Source organism: Annulohypoxylon maeteangense, assembly GCF_022496945.1.
Source record: "Annulohypoxylon maeteangense strain CBS 123835 unplaced genomic scaffold GGS22scaffold_3, whole genome shotgun sequence".
In the NCBI taxonomy this organism is placed as follows: Eukaryota; Fungi; Ascomycota; class Sordariomycetes; order Xylariales; family Hypoxylaceae; genus Annulohypoxylon; species Annulohypoxylon maeteangense.
In genome coordinates, this window is record NW_025953250.1 from 1,873,635 (window position 1) to 1,900,592 (window position 26,958).

Genomic DNA, 26,958 nt, shown 5'->3' on the forward strand with positions numbered 1-26,958 from the left:
CTAGCGATCTCTGATCCGATTAGGCCTGGTAGACCCCACTACAGCTGCAGTAAAAAAAAAGCTATAGTGGGGCTCAAATCGCGATAGCCGTTGTTTTGGTACTAAAAATTGTGCTACAATTGTACTCTCGTACAAATTTCTGATGCAAGCGGCCTTGGGCAGTTAGGGTACCCGGTATATTAACAACTCAAGCAAAAAAACTTCCATCTTCGCGTTTTTTGTTCCTACACAACACTTTCATCAACGAAAACATTTCCTCTTTTTTTTCTCGAGCAACCATTGTCACTTGTTCTCGAGGAAAACAAAGAATTTTTTCCCCACACTGAATTTCTGCACTAGAACTTCAATCATTCTACGTGTTTTCACATCAAGACATACTCTCAAGTAAATATCGAGTGTTGCAAATCAGGTCACGTCTCTTGTAGAAAGACGCGATTTTGCATTACACTGCACCATAATCAGCACACCACTTCTTAGTCACGTACATACAATTCCTCTACCAACCTGTTACTCATTTAAAATACATCCCATCTTCTACCATCATCTTCCATCCACTACTATCAATTACTATCAATTACTGCCACATACTATCGCACAACCAACAACCATCTACCTTCCATCGAACTTTCATCAATCAATTTACTGTAAAGGGGTCGCTAAAGATCCTTTCAAAGTATCTCGCATACCTCTTACTATTATTCAACACTTCACATCGGTACCTGCGGGTTACCTTACCTTAAGCAACGATGCCTCCCCGTGGTCGCAAGGCCACCGCCCCAACCGGCGCGAAGTCTTCTGCGACAGTTAAGAAGACCGCGACCAAAGCTACAGCACCCAAGACTAGCCGAGCAAACAAGGTCACTAAGCCGACCGCTGCTCCCAAACGCTCTAGCGCTCGCGCGTCATTGGAAGAGTCTGAAGATGAGAACGAGAATGGTGTGAACGGACGCGCCCAAGGTGCTACACGAGCTACCGGAAAGTCTAAAGCTAAGCGATCAAGCGGAACGACCGCTGATGCCAACCTACAAGAAGCCATCGGCGCCGAGGAAGATGAACGCGTCAATGGTAACGGCAGTGGTGAATCGAATGGTTCTAAGCGTAAGAGAGAAGACGAAGATGATCAGGATCAAGATGAAGAGCCTGAGAAAGCACCTCCAGCCAAGAGAGCCAAGCGAGCTCCTGCTAGTCAATCCCAGCCCAAACAACCTGCTAAAGCACCTCGAGCGAAGACTACAAAGGCCGCGAAGACCGCTGCTCCTGCGAAGAAGCCCCGTGCCCCTCGAGGCAAGGCTAAGGCAGAAGAAGTTCAGGATGACGAAGTTGCTGAAGATGAAGAGCCCGAGGAAGCGCCTCCCGCAAAGAAGAGCCGCGCTACTAAACCCGCTGCCAAAGCTGTCAAAGCTGCCGCGAAACCCGCAAAGGCTGCCCCTGCCAAGCCCGCCGCACGTACTCGAGGCCTGGGTGCCAAAGGTGTCGCATTCAACGACATTCCCTCGAAGCCATTTGATGTCTTCGTCTTCGGTGAGGGATCTTCTGGTGAGCTCGGTCTTGGTAGCAAGAAGCATGACGGCAAGAAGCCTATCGACGTGAAGCGTCCTCGAATTAACCACAACCTGAAGGGTGTGGTTGATATTGCATGTGGTGGCATGCACTGTATTGCCTTGACCAATGAACAGGCTATTTTCACTTGGGGTGTCAATGATGATCGAGCACTGGGCCGCGATACCCAGTGGGAAGGTGGCACTCGCGACGTCGATGATGAATCGGACTCCGACTCCGACGACGATGACACTGGTGTCAACCCCAATGAGAGTACTCCTGGCCGTGTCGACCTCAGTGTTCTTCCCGAAGGCACAAAGATTGCCCAAGTAGCCGCGACGGACTCGGCTTCCTTCATCCTCACCGACGACGGCTGGGTATATGGTTGGGGAACTTTCCGAGGCTCTGACGGAATCATCGGGTTCAGCGAAGGAGTGCGAACTCAACACACTCCTATCATCATCCCTGGACTGAAGAACATTAGTCGATTGGCGTGCGGTTCCAATCATGTCCTTGCACTTGATCTAACTGGAAAGGTCTTTACTTGGGGTAGTGGAGGTCAGTTCCAGCTCGGCCGAAAGCCTCTCAGCCGTCTCGGAGGCGCAAGTGCCGGACTCAGCCCACAGCCTTGTGGAAAGTTCTCCAAGAAGCATCGTGCCGTCAAAGTTGGTGCCGGTTCATACCACAGTTTTTACATTGACGAGAGCGACCAGGTTTGGGCTTGGGGTCTGAACAACTACGCGCAGACTGGACTTAACGACAACACCGGCGAAGATGACGCGATGGTCCTCCAACCACAGATTGTCAAGTCACTTGAAGACCAAAAGGTCTCACAGATCGCTGGTGGCGAGCACCATTCTGTCGCTTGCACAGCAGATGGAAAGCTGCTCACCTGGGGACGTGTCGACGGCCACCAAGTTGGTCAACCGTCCAGCATCTACAACGAGGACAACGCCTTATTCGATGGTACCGGCAAACCTCGAATTCTCTTGACTCCTACACTGATCGATGGTATGTTACACTTAAACCCTAGTACTCTAAACGAACGATGGATGCTAACAAGTTGTATAGGGATTAAGACCACATACGTCGCGGCTGGTACAGACACCAGTTTCGCTATTGACGAAGCCGGCAAGGTTTACTCCTGGGGTTTCTCTGCAAACTACCAGACCGGCCAGGGAACTATCGATGATATTGAAGTTCCCACGTTGATCGACAACACGGCCATCCGTGACCGCAAGATTATCTGGGCTGGTGCTGGTGGTCAGTTCTCGATGGTGGCAGCTGCTGCCAACGAGGATCTACCTAACGGCCATTAGGCGGCATCATAAGTTAGGATAACATTCGGGTTAAGGGTGCATTGAAAAGGATTGGTGTACGCGGGAGGGCGCGTCATACCAGTATACAACAGTTGCGTTTCAGGTTTCAGGTTTGAAATGTGAATCAAGTCCGAGAGGGACATTTTAGCAGAGCGAGGTTTTGCGGCTGTCAAGGAATCGCCTTGGAAGATGTCCCGAATTTTGTGGCGGACGGACAGGGCCAATGAATAACCCAACAGTAGGGAACCTCATGTACATTATAATTGCTAGCGCTGCTTTCTATGTACTCACCTGTACATATGTTCATGATATGACTGATGTGGTCATCAATCAGAATTCTACTCGACTATATCTGGGTTTTCGTGATTTCGATATGATGCTTACTTATAATTGACTATAGTTATCGTAGATATGAATTATTAGCTAGGAAAGATGCTGTGAATCACAACGGGCATGTGGTGCGAGCGACACTCTTAAAAGCGAAGCACCGAAATCCGAGGCAAACCTGGTCAGCTTATTTAATCACGGGCTTCCATACGGACAGCGAATGAGCGCCCGCAATATTTCCCCAGATATAGCGTTCTAAATGCCCTAATTCGGGGCTGCTCGCGGCTAACGACTCCTGCAACGGCGCACTCGTGCTACCGACGCTTGACAGTTAGGCGGTTCTATAGTGACGTAGGGGAAGCGAGGGCGCACTACTAATGCAAGATACAGGCGGTACGGCCATCTACATGACACCTGAAGAGCTAATCGATACTGCCGGGTAATTTATATAAGACATCGGTCAACACACATTCTTCCTTCTCGGAAACCGCGAGACATCGAAACGGCTGCATATCCTCTCTGGGTGTTTTTGTTGCAGATATACTAAATTAACGCGCTTGTATTCGTCATACAGGTACGAGAGAATAGGTACTTCGGTTCGGACCGGGAAAATGGGAATGCTGGGCCGTTTACTCCTGACCGTCGACGCCGCTGGCTTGGCTATCGGGTCCGTTGTTGCTGATTGCTTCAACGAGACGCATATGTTTAACCCGCGATGGCGTCCACATGCTAAGTGAGTTCTATCTTATACCTATTACCTATTACCTAGCTGCCTAGTTACTATGTTCTATTTCTAAGGCACATCATCAAACACGAAAACCAACTTGCTTTTGTCGTTGGGTGCCGTCTTCTCAGACATACATACATCCCACAACAGCCACTCCCTTACCTCCCCATCCCAAGCCCCCAAGCCCCCAAGCCCCCAAAACGCCCAGCCAGCCACCCACCCACTCCCACCACATAGTTAACAACCCCCCACGCACGCAGATTCCACAACGCCCAAACCGTCGCCCTAGCAGTCATCCTCGCCTTCCTCACGCTCTACTACACCTGGCGGCCCGCCAAAACACGCGAACTCCGCCGCGAGTTCGTCTTCGCGAGCGCGGTTGCGGGGTCGATTTACTGGATCGCGGGGTTGCTCGCTATCTTGCCGCCTGGGACGATGGGCGTCGACCCCGAGTTTGGTGGGCCCGGGTTCCCGCAGGCGAAGGTGTTCGTGGGGTTTATGGGTGCTGGGTTGCTGGGGGCTTGGTTGGAGTGGCGGTAGGGGGGTTTGGATTCTGGGAAGGGGATGAGGGTGATGGTAGGGGTGAGGGGAGGATGGTATGGTGGTGATGGTTTTTGGTGGGTTTGGTGTTCAGGGAGTGCGCCGATGCTGATGTATAATACGGTTTTGAGAATAGGGGATGGGGTGTCGAGACATGATTGCGTGGGCTGTTGCAAGCTGTGAGACTATGATAGGTATGGAAAATCTCAACTATACCTAGTACATAACGTGCGTGAAATATTATAAGTTAATAGGAATCTCATCGGATCGTAATGTAATTAGGTACCTAGACAGTTTACGTAATCGCACTTACATTGGTCTAGGAATAGCAACTTCGGAGTATTGCTGTCGAGAGATTATTATCTACCTGGGTAGGATACTCATAGGAGGAATATATGATCGTGGTCGGTTGAGTCGGAGGTTTGACACAATAGGGCTGACTCTAGGACGTCTCTTGCTTTCCTTTCGGCCGTTGTGCCGTTGAAAGGTAAGACATCATGTCTTGAAGGATTGCCGAGATGTCCTACAACGAAGAAGGTGAGATCGTATCATCAATAGGCGTGTGGTTTCGAGTAGTTGTGCTCACTAACGGTAACACGACCTCTGACAGCTATCATTCATCAAGCTGGTATCTACCTAGGCACTGGTATCGTTGGTAAGGCTTACAGGCTGATTGGGGCTTTACACTCACTATATTTCTGCATTTGGATCTTATTCTGACGATCGTTGGTACAGTTGCTTTTTCTTGTGGAAACCTACGATGCTGCGTAACCCAACAAGGCAATCAGAGAGCGGATGGGCGAATCATACTGAAGAGGCGTCGAGGCCGTTTGGCCGGACTTCCGATGCACGTCGGCGCCACCACTTCGTTGTCTAGGCAGATAAGATTAATAATGCGTCATATACTCATTCAATTCTGCTACTTTAAACGCCGTGTGCGTCGCTACTCGTTAGTTACCTACCTAGGTACCTAGTAGGTATGCTAGCAATTCCCTGATCTCGGATTTATCAGAATCATCGACGGAAAATGGCCGAACAGCCTATGAAATACTACCAGGAACCTGTACATGTCGTTGGCACGACCATATTTTTGACGGTGCTTAACATAGTATTAATAAGCCTTAGGTTCAGGGTGAGAAGCCTCCAGAAGCTACCCTTGGGGCTAGATGACTGGATCATGATACCAGCTTTAGTATGTGGCTTAAAATAACCAGCTCTAATGCGAGTAATGAACTGACTGAACTGTATAGATCATGACAATGCTCCTCGGAATTGACATAGGGTATGGGGTTTCTCGAAAAGCGCTGGCTTATCGTACTGAAGTGCCCCCTGGATCTACTGGTGATCTCACATTCGAAGTTATCACAGACCAAATCTTATTATCTTTCAAGGTACGAATCCTAATTTACAGAAATACTATATACCTAGTATTAGCTGACGGAGAATTAACTAGATTGGATATATGTTCAATATAACGTTCGTTCTAGCTATCGGTTTCGTAAAATCCAGCATCCTCCTGTTCTACCTCCGACTATTTTCTATCAAGAACGGCAAAGTTCGGGTGATTCTCATCACCCTAATTATCATTGTTGTTATGTGGACCGTGGCCTGGCTTTTTGAATCGATATTCAACTGCAAACTAAATTTCTGGGCAGTTCAGGGAACGTCTCAAGATCTCAAAAATAAGTGTGTCGACTTTTCGGCTGCTGACCTAACCCTCTGTATCACGGACTTTGTCATAGATGTCGCGATAATTATTTTCCCTATCCCACTTGTAAGTGAAATTGCGTTCAAGCTGTCTCCTATACTATATCATGAACGTTCTTGTGCAATTAACAACTGACTTACTCTAGATCTGGAACTTAAATGCATCAACCCGTAGAAAGATTGCGACGAGTGGCGTATTCCTTCTAGGAATTGGGTAAGTAATAGTGCATACTTGAATATTGGCATTGAATTCTTACATTTCTAGTACTATCGCGACCTCTCTTGTTCGCGTTGTCGTGGTAAGTAAAATAGTTGCAATCGGTTTAGCCACTGATTCCGACCAAGTTCGTAAGTAACCTCATTTGAACTTATAAACAATGCCCAGCGGCTACTGATGAGTTAGTAACAATTACCGCGTATGTGTACTGGGGGATGGTTGAGACCGGTATTGGTATACTTGTCGCTTGTCTACCAACATTGGCTTTTCTCTTCAAGGACATCACTTTCAAATCTATCATGACTGCCACGAAACGCCTTTTCTGCAAAGTTCATCTAAATTCTACGAGCCTCGACAACGATTCTATCCAAGCCCAGAGCTTGAGTAATGACATATATCAGAAAAAAACGAGCATATCTACGAAGTCAAACTTGAGCTCAAGACCATGGATGTTGGCTACTAGTGGCGATGATCCTATGCTAGATCAAGATTCATATGCTATGAAAGATATTATCAATGCTAGGGAGTCTGTATAAATTAATAGGACCTGGCCACTTGAATCTTGATGAGTAATTCTGTTCTTTTCATATACCTGGATCTGACCGCGTTCCCTTAATCAAGCAAGGTATGATTAAACAATGTGTATATCGAATTCATTAATGTTAACCTCCTCATGAAACTCATCTAGTCATACCAGCATGATAATAAACCCGCTATGACCCGACCAACAGTGAAAATGATTACAAGGTATCATAGGGGTAAACGAATGACTGTTAACCAACTCCCACCTAACCCAGTTCCAACCCCTGAAAATACAGAATAACAATCACATTACGCAGCCTTCTGCACCTCGCTCTCAAGCTTTTCGACCAATTTATCCACCACCAATCCCGCAAGCTGAACCAACGTGCCACTTCCAACAATCTCTAACACACTGATCACGAGTCCGAACGCGCCCTTAAACCAGCGCCTCAACTCAATCGCCATGAGCGAATCAAGTCCCATCTGCGCCAACGTCAAGCTCACATCAACCTCCTCGTCGGGCCTAAGCAAGAAATCGTAGATCTTCCTGCCAATCTCATGGGCCAAGAAGTCGAGGCTCTTCTCTTCCTTCAGGAGCGCCTTCCCGCCCTCTCCGGCGACTCGCGCTAGGAACTCTTGCAGCGCGTCGCTTTCGCTCGTCTTGGCTGTGTTTTCGATCCGCACGTTATGGTACAACCCCATGCGTCGGTCGCGCCGCCACATCGTCCGCGTGTTCGGGTCGTCGAGGTCTTGCTCCGATCGCAGTCCCATTATTACTTGCGTGCTGTTATACCACGGCTTCGGCGGAACCGTAAGAGGCGCTGCGGTGGCAGACTCCGTGGGATGGCTGTCCAAGAGACTTAGTTCTAAGAAGTCGAGGAACTCGCGCTCGCTGAGAAGAGGCAGGCCTTGGGCTCGGATGTTCTGCATGGCCTGGGCGTTCTCGGCTACGAACCCGACGTCGCGGATGGGTCCGATGTTGAGGACGGAAGCGGGTAGGCCTAGGGAGTGCCGGTATCGACAGAAGGCTTCGATGAACATGCTTGCTGCGACGTAGTTACCTTGTCCGACGGAATCGGCGACAGTGACGAGCGAGCTGGCTAGGAAGAAGAAATCTAGCTTCTTGGATTCGAACGCGCGGTGGAGATTCCAGGTGCCGTCGACCTTGGGCGCGAGTGCGTCTTGCCATTGAGACCACTCCATGTCTACTAGTGGCATATCCTATGAGGCTTTGTTAGTACGCTCCTCATGCTGTGATAATTCGAGAGAAATCTTACCCTTAGGACCATGGCTAATTGTATCACTCCCTTGATAGGAGATCTTGATCGGTGTACTGCCCCCTGCACGTCGTCTATCCGATCAACGCGTCCGGCAACAGCTGTGACAGAACATCCCATAGACTCGAGTTCTGTGAACAAGGCCTTGCTGACTTCGCTAAGACCGGCGCTGCGAGAGAGGAACGTTAGACTGCGTGCGCCTCGCTCCACCATCCATGTCGCTATGGATCTACCTAGACCACCAACACCACCGACGAGGAGATAGGTAGCAGCGGGATCAAATTTGATGTTACGGCGCTGGGGTACCGATTCAAGGGGAGAACCGGTGCCAGGGGGAGAGAAGGATACCGTGACTTTGCCGAGATGGTCGCCGTCTTCTAGGTGACGGAATGCCCTCGAGATTTGCTTCGCGTCGAATGTTGCCACGGGATCGATCGGCTGGAGTAATCCTTGCTTGTAAAAGTCGACGAAGGTGTTTAATAGCCTGATAAATCGTAAGTAATGAGATGACACCAACAGAATGCAGGAAAACTTACCTCCTCAACCACTTCGGCCGCTCCCTAAACTCCGACAAATTAACACCATGATACGAGCGATTCTCCGCAAACGGCAACATATTCAAACTGCCGGAGCCCATCGAGTCCCTCAACCCGAGCTCGACCATAATCCCAAACTTGGCCACACAGCGCCAGGACTCATGCAACAACTCGCCCGAAAGCGAATTCAGCACCAAATCGACACCCCGTCCGCCCGTCTCCCGCATAACCCCCTCCGCAAACCCAGCATCGCGGGAATTAAAGATCCTCTCCCTCGGAACCCCAAACCGGTCCATCAAAAACCTGACCTTCCTCTCGCTCCCCACAGTCGCATACACCCGCGCCCCCAACATCCCACAAACCTGCAACGCCGCGATCCCGACCCCGCCACACGCAGAGTGTATCAAAACACTCTGTCCCCGCTCCACGCGCCCTATATCAATCAACGCATAGATCACCGTCCCGAAACACACGGGGATAGTAGCCGCAGACGCAAAAGACAGCGAGTCCGGGATCTTCATGACGATTTCGGCGGGGGCAATGTTCCGCGTCGCGAGACACCCGTTGCAGAGCGCCATTACCCGGTCCCCGGGCGCTAGGTCCGTCACTGCGGACCCGACTTTTGTGATTACGCCCGCGAGCTCGTAGCCTAGTGGGATGCGTGTCGATGTCGGGGATTGCAGGATCCCGCGCGCGAGGACGACGTCTCGGAAGTTGAGACCTACGGCGCGCGTGGATATCTCGACGTGGTCGGGTGGTAGGGTGGGAGGCAAGGGTTCGTCGATCCAGTGCAGGGTTTCCATTGAGCCGACTTTGCCGACGGTTAGTGCGGTTCGGGTGTTCTCCTCTCCTTCTACGGGGGTTTTAGGTCGAGTGCTACTGCTCCTGTCTTTGAGACGCTCGGTTAGTGAGAAGGGGTGGTATCGCGGGATGCAGATTTGTGCGTTTTCGACGGCGAATTCTCGGTCTGGGCCGAGGGTTCCGATGTCTTCTTGCGACTGGATCTTGGCGAATACTTTGAGCACTAGGTCGCTGAAGTTGGGCTCCGAGGCGCTGATCTCGAGGGTGCTGAGCCCCGGTACGGTTTCGGCGCGGAGACTGCGGGCCGCGCCGATGAAGGTTGCGGGACGCGGGTCTGTGCACCGGATTTGCACTGGGTGTGCGAGCCATAGGATCTTTTGTTGCTCGACGGCCTTGGCGAATTTTTGGAGGTGGGCGAAGTTCTCTTTGGTTAGGTTGGTGAACCACTCGCTTTCGAGGTTGAGGCACGAGATGATGTCTTGGTCGGCGGGAGGTGTGGATGTTAGTCGACATGGTGTGACTTCCCATCCGGAGCTCTGGAGAGAAGTTTTCAGGGTGCTTGCTACGCTTGATTCCTCGTTCTCGCATAGGAGAGTGACTCGCTTCGATGATGGTTCACTCTTAGGTTGTGGCCGAGACACGATAGTGACGATCTGGTTGTAGGGAGCTTCATCGTCAGCGACGAATGAATCTACACCAGCGAATCCAGCACTCTTTAGTTCTCTACCCCAACGCTCAACCGGTATTAAGGGGTTAGCCGGTCTAGCATCGGCCTCGCCAAGCCACCACCCAGCGAAGTGACCGAACATATAATTCGCCGTCCGCAGTGTTGGCAAAAGTTCTGTTAGCACCAGCATTCCATCCGGTTTTAACAATGATTTTATGTTCCCGAGAGTCTCTGTGATGAACGGTGTTGCATGGACAACGTTCGCCGCTAGAATCAAATCATAAGACTCCTTTTCTCCGATCTTGAACCCCTGCTCAGCAGGCGATTTGCTGATATCGAGGACCTTGTACTCCATATTAGGGGCATACGAGAATCGCTCGCGGGCCTTGACTAAGAAGCCAGATGAGACATCTGTAAACGTATAAACTGAGTAAATAGGGAACCCGCCCTCATCAACGAGTCCGCGCAAGATAAGCTCCGTCGTGCCTCCCGTACCGGCACCGACTTCGAGGATGCGCAGGTTTGGCCGCGTGTTGGAAAGTAGACGTACGAAATCGCCATACCCGAAACTCGTATGGTTGTAGATCTCAGCTAGTAGGTTGCCCTGCATCAGCACATCGAGGGTCTCGCGTGTCCCAGCGAAAATCTCAGCCGCATGGTCTAAAACGCGCTTAAGTCCAACAGAAAGCGCGCTGTGATATCCCTTCTCGAGGATCGCCAAATGCGAATCTATCATTTTCCGCTGCTCCTCGGAACTTAGCTCTAGCAGACGCGCCGGGTTGTCAACGAGTGGGAACGAGCTCTTCCCGACAACGGCATCTTGAATCTCTTTCTTCATCCAGTCGCGCAGCTTGGCAAAATGGGGCTGGCACGGCTTGATGCCTTCTACGGCTTTCACCTCTTGCACCATGCATAGGAAAGCGAGCTCCTGCTGCATGCTAAGATGCGCCCGGTGAGGCTTGGGCGCGGCGAATAGCGATCTGTGGTCTACGAAGTCGAAATCGGGAAGCCACTGGACGTGTGCTGCCGCGTGTTTATCTATCGACTCGGTGGCTATGTCATCTTCTTCGAGTGGCGTTAGTTGCAGACCGCGCATCTTTAGTACTACATGTCCATCTGCGACACACTCGACTTCACCGAGGCGGAGATCACCCTTCTTAGTCCAAGCGCGCGCATGCATTTCCGATGCGCCCCGAGAAATGATGAGTTCCTCGATTGATGTTGGCACTGCAAGACCATTGAAATTGCGGCAGAGTCCCTGAGCTGTTGCGATCATGAGAAGTTGCAAGCAGCCGTCAATTGCTACGGGGTGAAGAGAGAATGGCTCGGATGCATGATTATGCTTGTCAATAATCTTGGCCTCGGCAATCTGCTCTGTGGTGGACGTAGCAATATCTGTAAGAGATTGGAATTCGGGACCGTAGATGAAGCCATTCCGTTCCATTGTTTCGTAGAATGTTGGGCTAGATAGCTTGCGAGGGAGCCCCTTAGGGGCCGAAGAGGGAGTATTGTTAAGCCCTTCGACATGTTTAATCTCTCCCGTGCAGTGCTTTATCCAGGCAGAGCCACTATATGATGTGATGTTAAACTCATACCATTGGGATTCATCGTTGTCCGTGAGACGTTTTTGTCGCAATGTTGTGACTATCTCTGCCGGCTTAGAATCAGTTAGGACGAGAGCTGTACGGACTACTAAATGGCGAATATGGTAACTCGACCCCAAATCGGCGCCAGCCACTTGCCGAATCGCCTCGCCAGCTGTAGCGACATACCCGGCGAAAGGGAAGACGACATCCTGTGATACCTTGTGGTCGACAAGCCAAGGTGCGTCGTCGAGATGCAGAACATTTCTCCAGAGCGGCTCAGCATCCGGCGATTGTGGGTCCCTCACACCAAGTACGCAATGATGAGGGTACTTGCGATGCCGCCACGCTGTCGACAACCGGCTTTCGTTCCAAAAGGATTGTCCGCTGCGGTCCCACGCATACGACGGGAGTCCCGGAACAACGCGGCCACCCGAGAAGAGAGGGGCAAAATCGATAGTTACATTCTCCTGAAAAAGTCGACCTAATGCAGCTAGCAGAGACACGGCGCTGTCGCTACCCCGGTTTTGGACCGCTACATAATTGCACTGCCACGAACCTGCAGTGCAGATCTGGCGTAAGGGACCGGCTAAGGCACCGTGAGGTCCAATCTCCAATAGGACGTCCGAGTCGCCTCGTAGCTCGAAAAGGTTCTTAACAGCTGTCCTAAAGCGAACTGGAGAGACCAGGTTGGCGACCCAGTACTCCGGGCCTAGATCTGTTGGATTGTCAATCACCTTGGCGGTGACACTCGACATGAATATTGATCGACGACGAAGCCCCGCCCCGCTATCGGATGGAGTCTTTTCCTGCCGGAGCATGTGCAGGTAGTCCTTAGCTAGGGGATCCATGTGATCTGTAAAAGCAATGTGGTTAGCTGAAATCGACATATTCGGACGAGAGCTGAGCAGCTGAACTTTCCACTTACGGGAATGATATGCCATGTCGACTTTCAGCATGCGAGCGAAGGTATCCGGCTTAACTGCTTTGATCGTAGACACCGTCTGCTCGACCAATGCGCGGTCTCCTGATATCGTCGTGCTGTGAGGGCTATTTTCGCACGCGACGACGACACCTTCCGGTAGAAGCCTCGCTACTTCTTTAGCTCCAAGTCCGATAGCAGCCATAGAGCCATCCCTGGACGTGCTCTTTGAAGACACTAGACCACGATAGTATGCAGCCTTGACAGCGAATTCGAGGGAAATGAATCCAGCGGCATACGCAGCGGCGATTTCACCGCTCGAGTGTCCCACAACTGCAGTAGGTATGACACCAAGACGCTTCAGTTGTCGGAAGATCGCTATTTGAAGCGCGGTACACATAGGCTGTGCCAGCTCAGCTCTGTTGATCCCGCTGATTTCAAAGGGCTTGAGTATCTCAGCTAAATAGGGGCAAGAGAAAGTTAAATGTCAACACACTGCTATAAGATACTCCTTCAAGTCTTAGGAAAGACTCACCTTCAAGTGTCCATCTTGGGGGCCTTGCACAATGTCTCAAGACGTCGTCCATTAAATGGATATCCCCCCGAAATTCCGAGCTGGTTATGAACAATCCCTTCCCCATCTCGGCCCATTGACTTCCCTGTCCGGTGAAAACCATGGTGACTTTACGGCGAGATAACTTTCCTGATGTTTTCACCATGCCGGAGGTTTCCAATAGCTTGTCACCGGACATTACCAGATATGCTCTGTGCGGTAGCCGTTCTCGGCGGAGAGCTAATGTGTACGCAATGTCCCGTATGGCCGATGGATGCTGGGAGACATATTCCTGGTAGAGTTCTATTTGGGTCTTTAGAGAATTCTGGCTATTAGCTGATAGCATAAGAAGCTCTGGTCTTTTGGCTGTCTGTATGAAGCCTCTTGACAGCTTTGGATTGGGAAATGAATCAAGGATGACCTTTAGTCATGTTAGCAGGTGTAAATTGCTAATAGAGATGAGATAGGACTAGGTAGATACTCACGTGTGCGTTTGAACCTCCGATTCCAAAGGAGTTCACACTGATTCTTTCGGCTTTGTGGTTGGGAAACGGTATTGGTTTAGTCGGTACCGTGAGCTTCTTTTCTCTGAATGGGACTACAAGTTGGATAGTTAGTACGGGGGATCCTCCTTAACTACGGATGCGCAAGACTAGACTTACTCTTAGGATTAGGTGTGCTGAATTTGATATTAGGGGGTATCGTTCTATTCTCTAGAGCTAACACTGCTTTAATTAAACTGGCGAGACCGGCAGATCCCTCACAGTGGCCTACATTAGGCTTCACAGAACCAATGTAAACTCCATCGTGGCCGAAAACCTCTCCAACCGCAGAAGTTTCGATGGGATCGCCGACAGAGGTTCCGGTGCCATGACACTATAGCGTTATGAGTATACCGAAAAAATGACAAGAGGGGATTGAAGACATACCTCGACAAACGCAGTCTCAGCCGGATTTAATCCTGCATCCGAGTATATCTTCCTCATAAGTGCTTCGAGGGCTTCCCCTCGCGGAACAAGCATTCCTTGGCTTTTGCCATCGCTGTTCGCCGCGGTGCCCCGAATGACCGCTCTGATAGCGTTGCCATCGCGGATGGCATCAGTAAGCTTCTTCACATATATGGCAGTGATTCCTTCAGCTCTGGCATAGCCATTGGCCGAAGCATCAAAACTTTTACATGACCCGTCTGGAGATAGGACCCCTTCCGAAGTCATAAGCATAGTAAGGGAAGGCCCCAATATCAGATTTGTGCCAGCAACAACTGCGGCGGAGGCATCCCCGAACTGGACAGCCCTGCAAGCCTCATGTAAGGCTATTAGTGATGCCGAACAGGCTGTCCTTATGACCATGCTATGATGTTTCGGTTAGCTGCAAGTTAGGGGCCAAGCAAATATGACGACTCACCTCGGTCCACTAAGATTGTACTCGTAAGAAACCCGGTTGGCAAGCATCCAATCCCCAGAACCCGTGACAAGATGGCTGCCAACCTGTTGAGCATCCTTGTCTCGCATATGCTGCCACTCCTCGCCGAACGTGCCTACGTAGCAGCCAATCGGCTTTCCACGATAATTTGTTTCACCTGCATCTTCGAGACACTCGCGGGTAACCTCCAATAGCAATCGTTGCTGAGGATCGCATCTCTCCAACTCCTTCTGCGTCATAGAAAAGAGAGAGGGATCGAAACGTGATAGATCATCTTCCAGATAGTATCCGAACTTGGTCTCTATGCGCTCCTTGCCGCCAAGGGAGCCATCGAACCCGTCCGCATTGTACCGGCTGCTCGGAACTGGCCCGCGGGCGTCCCGGCCATTAACCAGGAGATCCCAGAAGTCGTCGGCATTCCGGATGCCCCCGGAAAGCCTTATGCCAAGGCCGCAGATCGCGATCGGGACAGATCCTGGGGCTGTCGCGTCTTTGATCTCCTCGAAGCTCGAGGACGCGGAGGAATACGAGGTCGAGTGGCCGCTGCTTCCGCTCATTGTGAGGGAGTTGAGGCGGGAGGCCGGAACTGAGCTCCCCGCGGCAATAGTCCAGGATTATTCCCCAAAGGCTAACTAACGTAGGGCGCGCGCCTTGACGCGTTGCTAGGATGAGAGGGGGGGCGGCGGCTGTAGGAGATTTGATGGTGGGGATTGCTTTTTTCGAAACGGAGGCGCCAACTTCGCCGAAGTTCACGGGATGCGCCCGTTCTTATTTCAACTCGAGCCGGCCCGTCTGAGCTTTCTAAAGGTTGTAAATCTCGGTCTTAACGGACAAGAGCGAGGATTGAGTTGAGGTCGTCTGACCTTGGTCCCTGAATAGAGTATAGTGTAACTCGGTGATGGCCCAATATGGCAGATACCGGCCTATATAAGGTAAGGATAAGTAGGGCAAACCGTCATCGCATCGTCTCTGGGACTATTGACCAAGACGGCAACCTTGATAAGCACTCAAACTAAAAGTACACATCTAAGACGCTATTTTACCCATCAGCTCCGCATCTGTCTGGACGCTATTTCGACCAGTCCTGCATTCGTCTCAAAACTATTTCGACCCCGTCGCGAATCTTGCTATCCTATAGCATCTAGGAAATAAATGGCTGACAAGTTATTTGCATGTCTTGGAACTAACGGAACCAATGGGAAGATCAAGTTTTCGGTAGGTCAAACACCCAACGGGACGGGATCGTATGTAGGTTTGCTGTCTTGATATGGACGTGTACGGCACGGATCCATCGTCAAGAGCTCTAAAGAAAGACGCCAAGGGCTTAAGCGTCATTGCAAGGTAGCTATAGGTTAGATTCCATGCAGACTGGATTTGCAGTTTTTCTAATAAGGGTTTGGCCTGCTGCAACGGCGACACAAAAGGGCATAGCAGAAGTGGTAACCCGCAGGAGGCATTACCAGGCTTACCTCTGAAGGATGAAGCCGGAAGCTGGACCAGTTCGCCTGCAAGGGGGTTTAGGTTACATTAAAATCGCACGATAAATTGTGAACCGCATGAACCACTCCGTTGGGATCTATCTGACGTGTCAAATCGCTCGACCACGTTCCCTTTGCAGAAGAGAGGAGCGCGAGATATGCAGGCTTTGCAGGCTTTGCAGCAACGCGCCGGTAGTGTTAGGTCGACCACGACTTATGATAGGCGACTGGCGAAGCAAAGCCCGTACAAGTGCGGCCCGCGTTGCCCTGGAGCAACCGACCCAACCGCCACGTGCTGACGGTTATAAATGAGGTATAATTGAGTTCTTATTAAGTACGCCATTCACGCATATAACTGCCGCCCTTATGGCCAATAGTAAACCTGGGGTGGCATTTCGAGGTAGGCTCAGTCCTGCAATTGCTTGCTGACATCGAAAATCATCAGTCGTCTTTGATCCTCTGGTACTACCGTGATACTATTACTATGACTAGTACATAGTAGAGGGCAGCGTACATAGTAGTTCGTAAGACTTTGCATTTTCACCGCCAATTCGCACGACCGAAAACCGACCGTCAACTGGAAGTAGGCTGTTGGTGCTAAGGAAAGGTGAGGAAGAGAGAGAGAAAAATCTTCACGTGCATCACTAGAACTACATAGTAGGACCCGAGAACTATTTGTTCGGACCGGATTGTTTCTACGCACCTACTAATAGTTGCGATTGCTAAGCGCCCTCCGCAATCCCGTACGAAACAAGGACAAGGGCTTACAAAGCTAAGCCGGAAGTGACATGGTACGGTTGGAGCGTTATATCTACACGGACCTACAGGCTATTGTAATAAGCGTTGCGAATAGAACATTGACCAACCAACCAACCATCGATGCCAATGGTACATCCATACTTACAGTAAAACCAGGCTGGAGATCTTCCGTTTGACAATTCGGTCATAGATTTCGTTACAGATATCGATTATGCTTAAATATATTAATTGTGCAACTTTTGTCGTCAAAGCTGAGACAATGCTGTGTAATGATAGGGCAGAATAGGGGTTAGGCGAAGCGGGACAGCGAACAGTGTGGTACTGCGCCGTTGCACTATCGACTTTTTCGGATTAATGAAATATTGTATGTAACTCTAACTCTTCCCCTTTTCCCCTCTGTAACTAATACTATGTATGTCTCTGTTTCTTTTCCACCCCACGCAACCCTTCGCAAGCCATACGCGGCCGCGAGGATGACGATGTGTTGGTGGAGTGGAGTGAGAATACAGAATAAGGTGATTTTCCTTTCCCCAGCTGTCCAGTCCGTCAGCACACTCAGCTCTACTAGAATGGACGGCGAATGCCTTGGTATCTTACCTACCTAGGTATTTACTAGGTAATACCTAGACAGCCACGCGCATATGTACGCATGTATGTATATACATGCCCCACACATACCTTGTAAGTGTGTATGCATATCATTTCTTGCTACTACCCTGCTGCCCTGCTGCCCTGATGCCCTGTCAGACTACTGTCCGTTTGCGGTAAAGAGTATTATTGAGCTCCCACATACGAGGGTCAACATTAGTTCGCGTTCCGAGAGCTGTTTCGACCTATAGATTATAGAGGATAAGCGGAGCTTGAATAATAGTCCACTTTTACGGACAAGGGACTTTGTAGCAATAGGATCCTTATGGGAAAAGGAATAGGCAGGTAAAGTGAGAAAAAAGAGGAAAAGATCACTGTAATAATAAAATCTCATCTCCAATTAACACATATTCCTACGCGAATTGCGTCCCAATGTCACTGTTCCCCCCCCTCCCCTCCATCCATCCCCCTTCGTGCTTCCTGTCTGTCATCATCCCTCCATCGATGAAGTGACATTTTTTGATTACATGTGCTGCTAGCTTACTTAATGTAAGTTGGTTCCATTCTTACTTTTTCCTCTCTCGATCACCAACCTACATGTGGTTTGAAACTTCAAAGTTTCATCCAAACTTCGGTGTGTAAATGCCTCGGGAACGAACCTGAATTTCCAACTACGGGAACGGCCCGACGCTAGCGCTTGAGCTCTTGATCCGTTAGTTACGATCACAGATCACACAAAATACATACTTGTCTATCTCCATATACCTATATACCTCCCTAGGTAACTTAATACTTGAGATAAGACCCGACTGACCGGATGGAGGCAACCAACGTCACCTCAAGTTCACCAAAAGATCGAGGGAGACATAGGTTATTGGCTGTGAGACCCTCAACGGCTAGTAGCAGAGCCACTTCGGGTTCCTCTCGCCATCATCGTACCCCGCTCCCACATAGCCCTCGTTCCCCATTATACACCGATAATTTCACCTTGTCCGCACACCCCCCTGGGACCTATCACCCGTCTAGCCCGCCAGCACCGTCTTTCATGTCAACGACCAGCAGTGGCACAGATCGACCACCGTCGCCATCGCCAACTACCGCCGATGTTGCCGGCCATTTTCAGTATGCCTTAAGCTCGGCCGAGGGTCTATCTTCCGGACTGCAAGTGAGTACGACGCTACGCTAATGCTGATGCTAATGCTGTTTTACCCCTTTCGGCCGTTGATCAATTCTTATTATTATTATTATCATTTTTTTTGATCTGTCACATTCTCATCACACGCAAGCCCAACCCGAAACACGACACCCTTTCCCTTACCTGCGGAATAACGGGTGGCTGATATGTAATATCGATAGTTCAATCCGGCCTTGGAGCAAGGGTGGCCGCGGATTGACCCTGACGGTGCAGGTGATGGCGCCGGTGTTGATGAGGAAGACGATCATGATCCGGATGAAGGTCTTTCTCTCTCCCCCCGCCAGACTCGAAGGAGGTAAGTAAAAATGGGCCAATCTCTCTCTGTTCAGCATAGCTCTCTGTCTGAGAACCGAAGTGAAACTGACTATGGACCCTATCTCTTCCTCCAGGGATTCCACGAAGGCCGCTAGTAGTTCGAGCTCGAGCTCTTCGAGATTCTTTCGCTCGATAGTATACAAGTTTGGCCGCACGTTCAACAGGAGTGCGTGCTCCGTGTAACCCCAAATCCTAAAGGGCTATAGTACTAACATGTAATATAACAAGACTACTTCCTCCCTTCGGATAAGGTATGCCCGACGAAACTAGGAGCTGCTGCGATGATCGATGGACTAACCAGAATGCACGTCTAGCAAGAACAAGAGCGCATGAGTAAGACATCCCTTCGCTTTCCATTGGTCCATCTCGAGGTTGATATACTAAACAAACAAACAAACGAACAGACCTTCAGCATGAAATAAGTGTCGAAGTTCACGATGGCGAGCTACATCTCTGTCCAGTAATAAAGCCGAGGAGAGTCCTCGATGTCGGCACGGGTACAGGCATATGGGCCGTGGAATTCGGCACGTCCCACCTCGATCCCTGGCGTTACATCCGTGCATGAGTGTTAACATCTATGCAGCCCGAAGGAACCCAGATAGCGAAGTGCTTGGGATCGATCTAAATCCAGTCCCACCGCCTATCGTACCCAACTGCCATTTCGGCGTAGCAGACGTGTATGATGAATGGAAGTACGGCGGTCCCTTTGATTTCATCCACGTGCGAAGCTTAGGCGAGCCTACCGATAAGCGCAAGCTGTTCAGACTGATCTACGAGAATCTCGCGCCCGGCGGCTGGGTCGAGTTTCAGGAATGGATTCTTCACGCCCAATCCTCAGACCGCTCTCTCGACGGCACGGCATTCCAAAAATGGAATAAACTCATGTCCGAAGGCAAGTTCTCGACAATCCCGTATCTCCTCTGTTATTTTCTATGTCCTCTTGAAACTAACTACTAATTTAGGTATCAAACATTTAGGGAAGTCCCTGTTCTACGCCCTCGATTACAAACGTACCCTCGAGCACACGGGCTTCGAGAATATCGTCGAGCGGAAGTACGCCGTACCTACTAATACATGGCCTCCGGGGAAGCAGAGCCAGAGGATTGGCGCGATGCAGAGGGCGAATACGCTACAGATCATCGATGTTTTCTCGTGGCCCGTGTTTTCGAATGGGTTGGGGTGGTCTAAAGATGCTCTGGATAGGCTACTGATCGAAGTGCGGAAGGATATTGAGAACACGCGCATCCATTCGTATTCTACTTTGTGAGTTACATGACTGATCTTTGAATGAGTCTTTGCTGATATCACTTAGAATGACAGTATACTGCAAGAAGCCGCATTCATCTACTACATCGTCCCTAGCCACGGCGGAAACACCACCGAGGCTACCGAGGCCGTCCATGTCATAGTAAACACAAAAGGAGGAATTGAGTCTAATTCGGATGTAACCCTGCAATCCTGTGAAAGGGATAGTGTAATGGATTGTAAGGATATAGGTATTGGGCAGAATGGAGGTGACGGGCATGGAATTAGACGCAGGACAGCGTTGGCGTTTGGGGGCGGTCGATTGGGAGGCCCCATTGGCAATGGAGTACGTAAAGAGTGTGTTCCATTAATGATAGGTTACTGCTAGGTAGCCTACCTAGTACCTAACAAAAATAAAATGTTTCAGATGACCGACATCTTTCAGAGGAATAATTGCATCAATAATGCATATTTTGAGTGAACACGCAGTAAAATGTGAATGGATTTTGCCTTACCTACCTAGTACCTACCTAGTAGGTACCTAGTACACTACCCTACTTGGAATGATCTATAGACTGGAGGTTGAAATAAGACATCAACAAATATACGATAAGATTACCTAGGTTACCGACTCCCTGAAAACTCAAGTATATTTTACTGAATAGACGCGGCCATTCTGGCGGCCTACGAGCGGTGTCGTTGTAATAGACTCTACCTGCCTCCCAACGGCGTTGCAACGTAACGCTGAATATGGAACGGGGCGGTGGCATTGCTTTCAGCCCCCTTTTCACGACCGCCTCACATGATCTGTGACGACTCCAATGTAATCATACTATAAGTACGTTATATTGAAGCGCATGCGTTCCTAGAAAATTTCCGAATATTATATCCAAACAGTAACTGATGCTGGTTCAAAAGCCAACAAGAAAGTATGTACATGATCTCGGGGTCATCACACCACGGCACTCCGAAGTGCCTGTGCAACGCCGGCGCGAAGAGCGGGAACACGCGGCATCCCAAGCCATCCCCAGCGTAAGCGTGATTCCGGATGGGGCGGTTCGACGACACGAAAACGACGAATTAATTATCAGTCGACCAAGACAATTTCACCGTTAAATGAAAATCATCCCATGCGTATATTGCAACCATTCAATAGATTGTCGTGGTGGCCAATAGGACTATTTGCGGTATATTCTCCGACGAAAAATGGGATGATGGCTCCCATCTCAACTCCACGCGCGCGTGAACAACAACAACAACAACAACAACAACGTACGCTTCCGCGACCCATTGCAAATCAATATCACGCCCCTCATATTTCCCCGGTTCTCAACCATATATGAAAAGCTTTCGGCGCCGGCGAGACTGAATCATACGTCTCTCGCACAGCGAAGAAGAAATTGTGGGGCCATGCTCTGTGGCGGCAGGTTTTCGCGGTCTATATCCAGTCAAGGTGGCCCTCATTGATGGAAATTCCAATAATGGGCGCTAGCATACCTGCCTAGCTAAGATTATAGAACGAAGGTCCCCGGTGGCGATGAAGATGATCTCACGATTCCGCGCTAAAGATGTTCGAAGATGGAAGGCCGCACGAAAGGCTACTGCGAAAAACGAGGCCCTGTATGATGAGTTGTAAATCACCGCTGGGATTTCATAGGGCTAGAATAAAGGGGGCGGAAGACCGATTGTTGAGAGTCTTCGGCGACATACTGTACTCTTCATCAAGAACATCACTTGACCCGCTTAGAGTGCTAGCTTTTACGCCGATGAAGAGCGATGAGAAGCCAGGAACTTTTGTCATGTGTGTCTCCGCTTTGACTCTCTATCCTCAATTTTCCGGAAATATTGCTGAGTTCGTTTTCGTTGTGGGCTTGCTTTGATGGTTGGAATATCGGATCCGTCGTCCTCATAACCAAAGACTTTAGTAGTTAAAAAGAAAGGGGATATTATAAGTTCCCCGACATTAACATCTTCTATCTCAATGGGAGATTGCTTTCTGGAAATCCCAGCGAGATAACCTGGAATTACTTACAGCCCATGACTGAAGAACATCTTGCCACGGCCATGCTTACGATTGATTCTTCTTGAAATGAGTCTCTTTCCAGACAGCCACCTACTTAAGGGCAGAGATTCTACCTAAGATATCGGCCCCGGGACGTCGATGAGAGGGCCGGTGTATAGATGCCAAAGCTACTGAGCTCTGTTTCGGACTGGAAAGTGTATGCGATGGTACCACTAGGACGACATCTCATTATTGGGTAAATCAGCCAATCAATCAAATTTGAGAATGACCCCCGGACTTAGGGCGACGACCGGAACAAGAATTTCGAGTGCCTGGAAGTATTATTGTTATGTAATAGCTCGAATCAGCGAGCTTAGGTAATACACTAACGCTGAGTCAGCTTAGATAATCCGAGACTCATCATGGATCTGAAGAGCTTAGGTAATCCAGATTTATTTGGCTGACATAATCTAGGATTACCTAATAACAATGTGACAGTTTTTGAGGTCGACCTGGGTTCTATCACTTGACAAATCCTGTCTAGATATGGCGGTTTTCATGTAGATACGGTTTGAGCTGCATGCTAAATACCTACCTTAGATCCCTCGTAGCTCTTAGTCGCGGGTTGATTGGGTGTAAACGTAGAGTAGGACGATATTGTTGAATATAAAAACCCACGTATTTCCCCTTGGTGATTCGTCCGAACTACCAGGAACCTCAATTTCATGGTAGAGGGCGCTCGATCGAATATAGTGGTGCGAATGTGGATGTTGCACAAGAACCCTTAGCGAATAGATCGATTACGAGATTAGACAGAATTGAAAAGTTCTACGATCGCTTGCTTGCCATGACCGGTTGCTGGCAAAATGGACGAGTGAATCGCCAGGCCATCATTGTATAGTACCTAGTAGTTCGTAATGTCGGGTCCCTGGTGATGGCTTCCATATTACCCCGCGTTACGCTCCCGAATCTGGTAGGAAATCGAGCTGGTTGTCTTGACAGACTTCGTTAAAGTAAGAATCGAAGGATAAGGTCATATTCGCTCCTCCACGCTCGCATCTAATAGTTTCATGAAGTCGCTCTTCATCTACGACCGCTTCGGGTAATTCTCGCTAGGGAGTTGGTAAATGGCACCACAATTGGTGAAGCTTGACGTTTGTGTCGGCTGGGTAGGTGCTAGGTAGGGAACGGGGTATACGGAATGCTGAGCTTTGGTCGGATAATTTCTTGTGTAATCTGGGTTAGGGTATCTAGAACCCGGTCTGCGTCGTCGAGATGCTCTAAGAAGCTAGAAAAAATCGTTTTCGCTATAAATGAGCAGTTTGTGAAAACCGTATGATTGAAATCTATCTCACACGGCCGGTGGTGTGCTATCATGCTGTGATTGTGAACGTTGTGCTTTTTAGGTGCCGTACTACTAAGATTATTTTCTTTTAGGTACCTACCTAGGTACATTTGTGATTACATATCCCCTGAACCCTGCCCTGGATGGCCCTGTCCTGGCTTCCAGATTGACTCGATACGTCATGGGGAATCCCGGGTCATTCCCCATTTATGTCCCTGCTGCTACCCGCCCCCTGTCAGCCCGACGGAGTCTTATTTCTTCCCTAAAGCAATCTTTTCATACGCTGTAATTCCTACCTAACCTTTACAGCCATTGGAGAACGTCTCATACTCGACGATAAGAACTCTTAAGGTCTGGATCTTTACTCATATCTAATGCGACAATAATTATATGACTAGACGTCCCATATGCATGCACGGCATATCGTTTTAATCATGTTTGGACCCTGCAAGACCCCTATCTGTGGCATCAGAACGCAAATTCGGTACATGGCTAATTTTACGCATATGAGGAGAGAGACGCAATCAACAAAATGAGATAGATACCGGTGTCTCACTCTCCGGTCCAGATCTTTATGGAAGAGACCTTCAAGAGAGATCTAGATCCTTTTTGGTAGTTCAGCACTCAACCGTAGAGCCTCTGATTGGGCAAGACTCGTGGGATCCGTGGAACAACACCTTCGTCATATGAATAGAGCTTGAAGATGTCTATTAGCAACGGCAGCGCAATGAACCGAACTTCTTGTTAACGACTACCATCTCCGCGCTCAGTATCTGGTAAAAACGTTACTATTCTCTTGGCAGTTAATTAGGTACCTACCCAGGTAGGCAGGTAGTATAATGGCGTACCTACAAGAGATAGCATGATAATGATATGAAGAGGAGAGAGGGTTACTGACAATCTTTAGATATGGATAAGTTAGGATCCTCTAACTTTCTAGCATGTTCACTATAGATTTGGAATAGCAAATGAACAACACTTCAGCGACACTTTGAAACTTTTCTTCTTTCTCCCACTCCAGTCTATCGGGATGTGGCAGCTTGGAGTCATAATATTATCCGCCGTATATGGCGTGTTCGCCAAACAGAACTGCCCTCTATACGGGCTAGGGTACCCGAAGCCCACGGATCTTCTCGGGCGCCCAGAAACCCAGAAAGCAGCAGCAGCTCTAGATTCCTTGTTCTTTGAATACTTCGACAATTCGAATAATACCAAATCTAGCAACTTCTCGTACTCAGTTGAAGTATTCTCCACGGAAGATGAAGAACCTCTGTGGTCTCATTATCGGACGGCGCCTAATTTGAAGGGACTCAATTCTACAGGCGTTGACGAAGTTGATGGCACTACGGTCTACCGAATTGGGAGTGTTACGAAGGTGTTTACAATGTTGACATTTCTAGCGGAAGTCGGTGATTCTCTTTGGAACGAACCTATCACCAATTATATCCCTGAAATTGCGGCTCTGGTTGACGGTGCTGACAATTCCCATTCGATCTCAACCGCAGATTGGGAATCCATCACACTCGGCTCGCTAGCGAGTCAAATGTCTGGTCTTGAAAGAGACTGTAAGGGACCGTTCGTCTTTAAGAGATCTTTTAAAAGAAGGCTAAACTAAAGTTGCGTACAGATGCTCTAGTCGGCGAGCTCACGCAAGGAGCGACCGCAGCTCAAGCTGCAGGTCTCGGATTTCCCATCATAGATGATGATGAAATACCGCCTTGCGGTAACAGACCAGTCTGTAATAGAACTCGTAAGTTCACTATTCATGGTCTAAATCTCAATGTTAATTCGTCAGCAGAGTTCTTCCAGGGTCTCAAGAAGTTACCTCCTTCATTTTCACCCTATATCACGCCTGCCTACTCAAATATCGGATTCACTCTTCTAGGCTATGCTCTAGAACAAATGACCGGGAAACCTTTCAACGAGATGGTACAAGATAGAGTACTCAAGCCACTGAATTTGACTCGCACATTCTACAGCGCCCCCCAAGATTCCCTGGGAGTAATACCCGGTGACCGCTATAAAACCAACTGGGCTTTTGACCTGGGTAATGAATCGCCGTAAGTAGCTTCCTATCGCATGCCAACTTTTCCCTTCGCTTACTAAGAGACAGCACTGGCAATATGTATACATCGTCTTCGGACTTATCCCAACTTGGCCGAGAAATTTTGAAATCAACGTTGTTACCTCCAACCATGACACGAAGATGGCTCAAGCCCGTGGTATTCAGTTCCGATCCAAAATCCGGTATCGGCATGCCGTGGGGTGTGCGCCAGTTACCCCTTTCTACAGGTATGTAGAATAGCCCTGGTCGCGACTTGGTGGCTGACTGATCACGGATAGATATGCCATACCAGTTCGCAACAACTTTCAACAAAGCTGGGACATTGGGAAAATACGATGCACTTCTAGCTATTATTCCCGACTTCAACATCGGCTTCTCCGTCTTAGCGGCAGGTGATGGCCTTAGCGGAATAGCGATGGATATGGCGGATATACTGTCGAATGTATACCTTCCCACTATGGTGAACACAGCACGTGCCCAAGCCGACGAGGTATACAGCGGCACGTATAAGAGCTCAGAACCTGGAGTAAACTCAACCCTTACCGTCGTGGCGGACAGTCAGACCCCTGGGCTAAGCCTAAGCTCTTGGATAAGCAATGGCACGAATTTGATGTGGTACTCAGTAGTTATAAGCCAAGGTGTACAAGAGGAATATTGGGGAAAGGTCCAGCCGAGCGTCCGACTCTATCCAACTGGCCTATGGGATGCGGTCGCCGACGGCGGAAAGAGAGTGGCGTTCAAAGCCGTATTCGAGGACTTGAGCTTACGTAATATTTCGAATCCATTCACAACGGACTGTGTCTCCTGGGTCACTGGTTCAGGTATCCTGTACGGGTCTAGGCCATTAGACCAATTCATCTTCAACATCGACGCCACGGGAAAGGTAACAAGCGTGGAGAATGGCGCGCTAAGGAACAAGTTAGACAAGGTGTAAATAATCACTCATCCGGCTTTTATCTCGGTGTCGCGATTACATACGCTCCGTTCCTCCCCCTATTTTGTCTTACTCGCCACGGACGTCTTCGAAGGTTTTCCGGGATTTACCCTGCCGCATCCGCATGTAAGCTTGATTCTGCGGCTTTAACGCGGCCACAAATTTGACGGGGTCTGTCAAGGGCGGGGATCCTTTTTTGGAGTCGTGACGGTGACGTCGCAATCAAGCGGGCGATCCCATGATACGCGAAGGATCCCGGTCCCGAGATGAAAGTTTACTTAAGCCCGGTTTTATCAGCATTTGTTAATATGTAGTCATGGAAAACCTTTCCAAATATTCAGCTGAAAAGCCGCTATTGCTAGACTTATATGCA

At 49.3% G+C, this 26,958-nt stretch overlaps 6 protein-coding genes across 6 annotated transcripts; 5 read left to right on the top strand and 1 right to left on the bottom strand.

The window, feature by feature from the left end:
- The first annotated feature begins 239 nt into the window (after nucleotides 1-239).
- GGS22DRAFT_155438 (RCC1/BLIP-II) lies at nucleotides 240-3,209 on the top strand. The gene is made up of 2 exons (XM_047960214.1): nucleotides 240-2,550; nucleotides 2,611-3,209. Exons 1-2 carry the CDS (start codon nucleotides 747-749, stop codon nucleotides 2,856-2,858), a joined length of 2,052 nt encoding a protein of 683 aa, XP_047822096.1. The 5' UTR covers nucleotides 240-746; the 3' UTR covers nucleotides 2,859-3,209.
- Nucleotides 3,210-3,479: 270 nt separating this feature from the next.
- On the top strand, nucleotides 3,480-4,706 carry GGS22DRAFT_155441 (uncharacterized protein). Its single transcript, XM_047960215.1, has 2 exons — nucleotides 3,480-3,918; nucleotides 4,173-4,706. The coding sequence occupies exons 1-2, from the start codon at nucleotides 3,797-3,799 to the stop codon at nucleotides 4,450-4,452; spliced, it is 402 nt and encodes a 133-aa protein (XP_047822097.1). The 5' UTR covers nucleotides 3,480-3,796; the 3' UTR covers nucleotides 4,453-4,706.
- A 687-nt stretch (nucleotides 4,707-5,393) lies between these two features.
- Nucleotides 5,394-6,944, top strand: GGS22DRAFT_155443 (uncharacterized protein). The gene is made up of 6 exons (XM_047960216.1): nucleotides 5,394-5,644; nucleotides 5,703-5,843; nucleotides 5,906-6,226; nucleotides 6,306-6,373; nucleotides 6,425-6,507; nucleotides 6,563-6,944. The coding sequence occupies exons 1-6, from the start codon at nucleotides 5,480-5,482 to the stop codon at nucleotides 6,910-6,912; spliced, it is 1,128 nt and encodes a 375-aa protein (XP_047822098.1). The 5' UTR covers nucleotides 5,394-5,479; the 3' UTR covers nucleotides 6,913-6,944.
- Nucleotides 6,945-7,059: 115 nt separating this feature from the next.
- On the bottom strand, nucleotides 7,060-15,827 carry GGS22DRAFT_95429 (uncharacterized protein). The gene is made up of 9 exons (XM_047968518.1): nucleotides 14,642-15,827; nucleotides 14,167-14,587; nucleotides 13,900-14,113; nucleotides 13,723-13,835; nucleotides 13,220-13,658; nucleotides 12,691-13,143; nucleotides 8,712-12,618; nucleotides 8,176-8,659; nucleotides 7,060-8,119 (listed from the first exon to the last, which is right to left on the bottom strand). The coding sequence occupies exons 1-9, from the start codon at nucleotides 15,214-15,216 to the stop codon at nucleotides 7,208-7,210; spliced, it is 7,518 nt and encodes a 2,505-aa protein (XP_047822099.1). The 5' UTR covers nucleotides 15,217-15,827; the 3' UTR covers nucleotides 7,060-7,207.
- A 2,031-nt stretch (nucleotides 15,828-17,858) lies between these two features.
- Nucleotides 17,859-20,687, top strand: GGS22DRAFT_155455 (S-adenosyl-L-methionine-dependent methyltransferase). The gene is made up of 9 exons (XM_047960217.1): nucleotides 17,859-18,649; nucleotides 18,841-18,974; nucleotides 19,069-19,160; nucleotides 19,223-19,245; nucleotides 19,309-19,327; nucleotides 19,399-19,518; nucleotides 19,578-19,886; nucleotides 19,957-20,257; nucleotides 20,307-20,687. The coding sequence occupies exons 1-9, from the start codon at nucleotides 18,302-18,304 to the stop codon at nucleotides 20,401-20,403; spliced, it is 1,443 nt and encodes a 480-aa protein (XP_047822100.1). The 5' UTR covers nucleotides 17,859-18,301; the 3' UTR covers nucleotides 20,404-20,687.
- Nucleotides 20,688-23,869: 3,182 nt separating this feature from the next.
- Nucleotides 23,870-26,958, top strand: GGS22DRAFT_155467 (beta-lactamase/transpeptidase-like protein). Its single transcript, XM_047960218.1, has 5 exons — nucleotides 23,870-25,151; nucleotides 25,214-25,336; nucleotides 25,385-25,646; nucleotides 25,700-25,878; nucleotides 25,930-26,958. The coding sequence occupies exons 1-5, from the start codon at nucleotides 24,617-24,619 to the stop codon at nucleotides 26,583-26,585; spliced, it is 1,755 nt and encodes a 584-aa protein (XP_047822101.1). The 5' UTR covers nucleotides 23,870-24,616; the 3' UTR covers nucleotides 26,586-26,958.